The 6,732-nt window shown below is 51.7% G+C and overlaps 1 protein-coding gene across 2 annotated transcripts; it reads left to right on the forward strand.

Annotated features, from left to right (window-relative positions):
- The first annotated feature begins 860 nt into the window (after positions 1–860).
- Positions 861–5,318, forward strand: ap5s1 (adaptor related protein complex 5 subunit sigma 1). 2 transcript variants are annotated; one of them, XM_030087208.1, is made up of 4 exons: positions 861–1,112; positions 1,349–1,646; positions 4,059–4,214; positions 4,344–5,318. In XM_030087208.1, exons 1-3 carry the CDS (start codon positions 931–933, stop codon positions 4,185–4,187), a joined length of 609 nt encoding a protein of 202 aa, XP_029943068.1. In that variant the 5' UTR covers positions 861–930; the 3' UTR covers positions 4,188–4,214; positions 4,344–5,318. The 2 variants fall into 2 exon arrangements, with proteins under 2 accessions (XP_029943068.1, XP_029943067.1); XM_030087207.1 differs by having other exon boundaries at positions 4,059–5,318.
- The last annotated feature ends 1,414 nt before the right edge of the window (positions 5,319–6,732 follow it).

Raw genomic sequence — 6,732 nt, forward strand, 5'->3', positions numbered from 1 at the left:
TTTTCACAGATTAAAAAACTTTGATCAATACTTCCACAGGACTGAGCCCCTAAAACTACAAATGACCTGCAGCCACAGAGCAGGACCCCCCACAGCCCACTGACACAGACCTGTCTGAGGGTCTGCAGGTCTCCGAGGGTCTCTGACAGTCTGCAGGACTCTAAAGGGTCTCTCCTGGTCTCTGCTGGTCTCTGAGGGTGAAGGGGTTAACCAGACGGTTCAGTCCTGTGAAAGGATCCTTCTGTCCTCTGTTCAGATCCTCTCAGCTGCTGGAGGAACAGCTGCTAGACGAACAGCTGGCCCTGCTGGTCTCCTCAGACCCTGACGCCCTCTGACCTCTGAGCTGTCCCACCCTCCAGAACCAGACCCCGATCTGACCCTCTGACTTCACCAATCAGTGTTTTGAACAGATGTGGTTCATGATTCAGTGTTTCAACCCAGCTGGAGCTGGAAGAGAAACTCTGTCGATCAGAGAGCCGAGTGGAGCCGAACGGAGCCGAACGGAACCGAGCGGAACCGAGCGGAGCCCAGCGGAGCCCAGCGGAACCGAGCGGGGCCGAGCGGAACCGAGCGGGGCCGAGCGGGGCCGAGCGGTGTCGAGTGGAAACCGAGGGAAGCCGAGTGGGGCCGAGCGGTATCGAACGGAGCCGAACAGTACCGAGGGAAGCCGAGCGGAGACGAATGGAGCCGAGCGGTATCGGTGGAGCCGAGCAATAGCGAGCGGAAACGAATGGAGCCGAGCGTTTCCGAAAGGTGCCGAGCGGTGGTCACTGGTGTCGATGGGTGCAGGCTGCGGGCTCCCTCTGCTGGTCACACTTAACAACTGCACCCAGCTGTTCAGGCAGTCAGCTGATCAACCCGGAAGTGAAAGAGCTGCAGCGACTCGCAGGGTCCCAGAACCTGGTGGTACCCGGCGGAACCCGGTGAAACATGGTTCTGTGCTTCATGATCCACACCGTGTGCCCGCTCGGAGCGCTCTCCCCCGGGGACGGCCGGGTCCTGTACTGCCGGATGTTCGGCCCGGATGAGGGCGTCCTGACCGGGGAGACCCGGGAGCTGAGTCCGGAGGAGAAGAGGCTGCTGCGGAGGGAGAAGAGCGCCGTGGTGGCCAGGTGAGGGGGGGCTGCGGGGGGGGCTGAGGGGGGCAGGTGAGGGAGAGATGATCAGTCAGTCGTTTTGCCTTTAAACTGTCAGCTGTTGGTTTTTCAGCATCATATTTGTGTTTTTGTGTTCAGATCGTCTCTGACCCTGATTGAAGCTTCATTCACTTTAAAACTGTTTTTTTCTCAAACGACTGAGACGAAAACTGCTGATAAACATGTTGGTGTTGATTCCCCCCCCTCCCCAGACTGGTGCAGAGCGCCGCCCTGCTGGCCCGCCAGGCCTCGGGCCGGCCCCCAGCGGACTCGGCCCCCGGTCCCGGGGAGGAGAGCCTGGCCCTGCAGGAGGCCGAGGGCGGCGTGGTGCGGCTGAGAGCCGGGGAACCGTTCTCCCGGGAGCTGAGCGCCCTGTGGCTCTCCGTCCACAGTCTGGGCTTCACGCTGCTCTGCGAGCCCCACGAGAACCCGCTGCTGGCCCAGGGGACCCTGAGGACCCTGACCCGGCTCTGCCTGGACCACCTGCACCTGCTGGGCCCGGGCAGTGAGGTGGGTACTGGGTTCGAGCCCGGAGCTCAGCGGGAGCTCCACCTGTTGGAACAGAGGCTCCCTCTGGTGGCCAGAGCTGGTATTACACTGCGTTCTGGACGCCAATCACATGAAATCAGTCAGACTGAGGTTAACGCCCGATGCACACTGGATGGGTTCTGGCTGCGGAGCGGCTGCGGTTCGTCTACGGAACTGAATCACCGCAGCAGTGTGACTCACACCGCCTGCTCTGTCTCTGCAGTCCTCGTCCAAAAAAGTTCATTTGGTCCTCAAAAAGTTATAATCCAAAACCAAAAGTTCTTCTAAACAGACCAATGTGGTATTGTTTGTTCACCAACAAACAATACCACATTGGAAGAACTTTTGCTTTTGGGTCTCTGCAGTCTGCTGGAGGAGGTTGCCAGATCTGTCACTGTCCCCTGCAAACAATATGAAACCCGTTCAACTCAATAGAAAGCAGCCCAAACCGCCATCTTGGTTGAAAATGCACGATAAAACCGTATTTGTATAATAAAAAACACGTCATAAACACATAACCATTTCATCAACCCGTCCGACGTGTTCAAAAAAAGAAGCTTGATTTGGCTGAAACCCGCCCAACCTGGCAACCCAGAGCCGCTCCGGTCAGAGAGTGTTTGGAGTCGTTTGACTTTCCTGCAGCAGAAGAACAAACCGTCGATTCTTCTAAAGCGTAGAATGACTTCATCCTGTTTGTTCTGTTTTCTACCAGATGAAGTAAAAACAATAGAATATTTGGGCAAAAACACGACACAGATTTTATTTTGAAATCACTTATTTTGGAACAAGTATCGCGTTTCCTTCCGGTGCCCGGCTTGCTTCAGTCTGGATTGACGCGGTAGGGCTCCGCAGCCGGACCGCATCCAGTGTGCATCAGGGGTAAACTGGGATCATCTGATGATCTGAACTGGTCCAGCTGGTCACAGAGCAGAGGCTCCCTCTGGTGGAGAGCGCTGGTATCACGCCCCGTTCTGGACAGGCGGCTCATTGAACCACGTTCCAGTTTGTCTCCAGAGGTTCGGCTCAGTTCTCAAAACACAAATTAAAATTCTCAAAACTACAGGAACAAACTTCCAAACTGCTCTCAACAGAACCGTGTTTCTTCATTTTATCACCCTGGAATGTCCTCGTCCAGGTCTCCGTGTCTCAGAACGTCTCTGTGAATGAAGCTCAGTCAGGATGGATTCAGCTCGGTTTCCAGGTGAACAGATCAGGTTGATCCAGATCAGGGTTCTGCAACCTTTATGACCAAAAGAGCCATTTTAGTGACGTTCCACCCAAATCCAGTAGTTCTGGAGCCAAAAAGAACATTTAACTTTTAAAATGAGGCGAAAGCAGCTCAGGAAGCCTCATAAACAAAAACTAGATGTGATGATGTGTTCAAGGTTGAACTTCAGCTCATGATACTGAACATTTTCTGACATTTTTTTAACCCGATTTTAACTGTTTTGTTCTTTTGTAGCATTTTTTTGGAGTTGATTTTCAAATTTCAGCAGTTTTAACCATTTTACTTCTTTTTAGGTAGTTTTGTCTGCATTTTTTTTCCTTTTAGATATTCTAAATTCTTCTCGTTTTTTAGCCTTTTTATAAATTTTCACCCATTTTTTGTGGTTTTAGTTTCACTTGTACCTTTTGTTGAATCGCTTTAGAACCAAGAGTGAGGATTATTTAGTAAAAGTTCTAAACTGTTTATTCTCGTTTCATGTTGTTAAAGCTTCATGGAGCCGCTGCAGAGAGACTGAAGAGCCACATGTGGCCCCACAGCCGCAGGTTGAACACCCCTGGTTTAAACTGATTGGTTCTCAGTCTAACGGTCGTTCTCTCCAGAACATCATTTCATATCAGTCTCCTCCTGATCAATAGTCTGATCAGCCGTCAACATGAGTCAAGAACAAACCGCAAAACCATGAAGACCATCCCTTTCTTTGTCTCTGTGTTTGTGTTCCACTGTGCTGAACTCTGAAGGATGAAGTTAGTTCATGTCAATAACAATTACAGCGATTTCCTTGGAAAACTGGTTTAAGAAATTGGTTTAAGAAAGAAATGTAGTTTTTCCTCCTGAGTGAACGGTTCTGAGGAGATCTGGTCTCTGACAGGAGAACCATGAGGTCCTGCTGAACCGTCCAGGCTGTTCTTGACAAGAGAACCAGGAGAACCGAGAACGTGTGGTCTGTCTGGAGAAATGAGGCGAACCGATGGAGAACCACTGTGAACAGCTGGGATTAAACTGGGGACACCAGTGGAAAGTTCCTCGACTTCCCGTCGACCTGAACGTTCCCGAAACGCTTCTGCTGGGAAGCAGCAGTGGAACCTGGTGGAGTCTGCATGTTCTCACCCGGCGTCCCTCCCCCGCTCCGGAGGTTCCTGATCCTCCGTCCCTCCGTCTGTCCGCAGGTTCTGCTGAGGAGCAACCGGATCGACGCCCTGCTGAGCCGCCTGCTTCCTCACGGCCAGCTGCTCTTCCTCAACCACCGCTTCGCCCAGAGCCTGGAGAAGGAGGCGGCGGCCTACATGAGCAAATGAGGGTGGAGGAAGGGTGGAGGAGCAGCGGTAATTTGTCTCCAGCCTCTTGCTGCCTGAGAAGCTTCTCTTGAAAAGAAACATTGTCAACTGAGTGGAGCGCTCAGCCCAGCCCCGCCCACCGAGCCCCGGTCTGATATCCACCTGATATCCATCCAGATGAGCTGCCTCCACCCAGCCTCCACCCAGTGACCTCCACCCAGTGACCTCCACCCAACCCCCACCCAGTGACCTCCACCCAACCCCCACCCAGTGACCTCCACCCAGCCTCCACCCAGTGACCTCCACCCAGTGACCTCCACCCAGTGACCTCCACCCTCGGTCGGGACTGTGAGCTGGTTGTCTCCTGACTGATTCCACATCTGTTAAAACCACAGAAGAAGAGACAGTGGATTAATGTTACTATAAAAAAGAAACGTTTGGATTCATTCATTCATTCATTCATGAAAGATCATTTATGAATGAATGAATGAATAACACTGATCACAGACTCATCACTTTCAGCTTCTCTCCTCCTCCTCTTCCTCCTCTTCCTCCTCTTCCTCCTCGTCCTCCTCTTCCTCCTCCTCCTCTTCCTCCTCCTCTTCCTCCTCCTCCTCCTCCTCCTCCTCTTCCTCCTCCTCCTCCTCCTCCTCCTCTTCCTCCTCTTCCTCCTCCTCTTCCTCCTCCTCTCAGGACTAAACTACAGACTGAGGAGCAGAAAACACAAACGGAGGACTTTCAGAGGTTTTTCTCGTTCGACCTGCGGCCCTCAGTTCTCCTGCTCCCCCAGCAGAGGGCGCCTCCACCCTCCACCCCGGATGGAGCAGCTTCAGGCTCCATCAGCGAGGAAATGTTGACGACAGACGGTCAACGAAACTCCGCCGGACTTCAGTGAAGACGTGAGAGAAGAGAAGAGGTTCTGTGAACTCAGATTTATATAATAAAAGCCAGAGATGAATGAATGAATGAATGAATGAATTATTTATTTTTATTTCAACAAATAAATCAGCTGAAATTTAGAAAGAAGAACAGAACCAAAAGGAAAAAGAACCGCGTCAAGTCAAGCTCATGTGATCCTTTCTCATCTTTCTGATCAAGAACTGAACAGTTTCTTGAACGTTGGAACACTTTTCTTGGTTTGGGCTTTTTCTATATTAAAAAAAAGAAATGAGTGTATTTCCTCTGAAATGTTCAAAAAGCTTTTGAAGAGATTTTAAAGGGCGGATTGAGGCTTTCTGCTTCCTGCTGGATTCAAACCGGGGTTCAGGCTGAAGGCTGCATTCTGCCGTCCGCTCTCCGCTCCTCTCAGCTCCTCCGCCTCTCATCACCACTTTACATCATTTCATGAAGCTTGGCTGGAGGCTGATGTGAGGATTTATCATCCACGCCCAGATCTTCAGCTCCGTTCGCTCTGAGTAAATCCTGCGGCAGCAATTACAGCGTGCAGGCTGAGAGCTCGGCCGCCAGGGGGCGGTGTGGCTCCGCGCACCGAGAGGCTAACCCAGCCTGCAGCGGCCCTGTGTGTGCGTGTGCGTGCGTGCGTGTGTGTGTGTGTGAGTGTGTGTGTGTGTGAGTGAAAACAGTTTGTAATTACATCTCATCAGTGATGCACACAAACAGGAAGTAGATCTTTGCCTGCAAGCAGCTGTTTGATAAAACACACAAAGTGCCCTTTTCAGTTTGGTGTGTGTGTGTGTGTGTGTGTGTTCTTGTATTTCTATCCTTGTTGGGGCCAAATGTCCCCACAAGGATAGCAAAACGTGGAACGACGTGCCTTGTGGGGACCTTTTTCCGGTCCTAAGTAGGAGAAACAGTGTTTTCTTGACCATGTTGTTGTTACTGAAAAAAGTAAAAGTGCAAAAACATTTCTTTAGGGTTAGGCTTTGTTGTGGTGTGGGTTAGGGTTAGGGTAAGGGTCAGGGTTAGGGGCTAGACATGAATGGGAGTCAATGGACGGTCCCCACAAGGATAGAAATACGAGACTGAGCGTGCGTGTGTGTGTGTGTGTGTGTGTGTGTCAGCTGTCCTCAATACTCTGTGGGAGGAAACAGGGAGAACATGTAAACTCCACAGAGGAGGATCCAGAATGGACTCAGACCCACTGCCCTTCACTGTTAGGCTGGACTGTTAACCACTGCTCCACTGGGCCGCCCACGACTCCGGTCACAACGAAACCTTTTCACCTGAGAACAGGAGGCTCACTGCGGTTTGGAATCAGTTTCCTGGTCCTGGTCCTGGTCCTGGTCCTGGTCCTGGTTCTGGTTGTTTGAATCCATCCAGCTGACTGAAGGGAGGGTGCACACACACAATTCAATTCAATTCAGCTTTATTTATAAAGTGTCAGTTACAACACAGTCATCTCTACCCAACAGATCCACAGGAAACACTCGAGGAACCCTGCAGAACCAGGCCAAGAGGGGGAGAACCCTGCAGAACCAGGCTCAGAGGAGAACCCTGCAGAACCAGGCTCAGAGGAGGAGAACCCTGCAGAACCAGGCTCAGAGGAGGAGAACCCTGCAGAACCAGGCTCAGAGGAGGAGAACCCTGCAGAACCAGGCTCAGAGGA

The sequence above is a fragment of the Salarias fasciatus genome, unplaced genomic scaffold (genome assembly GCF_902148845.1).
Source record: "Salarias fasciatus unplaced genomic scaffold, fSalaFa1.1, whole genome shotgun sequence".
Classification (NCBI taxonomy): Eukaryota; Metazoa; Chordata; class Actinopteri; order Blenniiformes; family Blenniidae; genus Salarias; species Salarias fasciatus.

What these genes read in the sequence shown, in the direction of transcription:
- ap5s1 (XM_030087207.1), top strand. Translation starts at nt 931, where the DNA reads ATGGTTCTGTGCTTCATGATCCACACCGTGTGCCCGCTCGGAGCGCTC. An exon ending in AAGAGCGCCGTGGTGGCCAG is followed by an intron (nt 1,113 to 1,348) that starts GTGAGGGGGGGC and finishes CCCCCTCCCCAG; the next exon opens with ACTGGTGCAGAGCGCCGCCC. An exon ending in TGCTGGGCCCGGGCAGTGAG is followed by an intron (nt 1,647 to 4,058) that starts GTGGGTACTGGG and finishes GTCTGTCCGCAG; the next exon opens with GTTCTGCTGAGGAGCAACCG.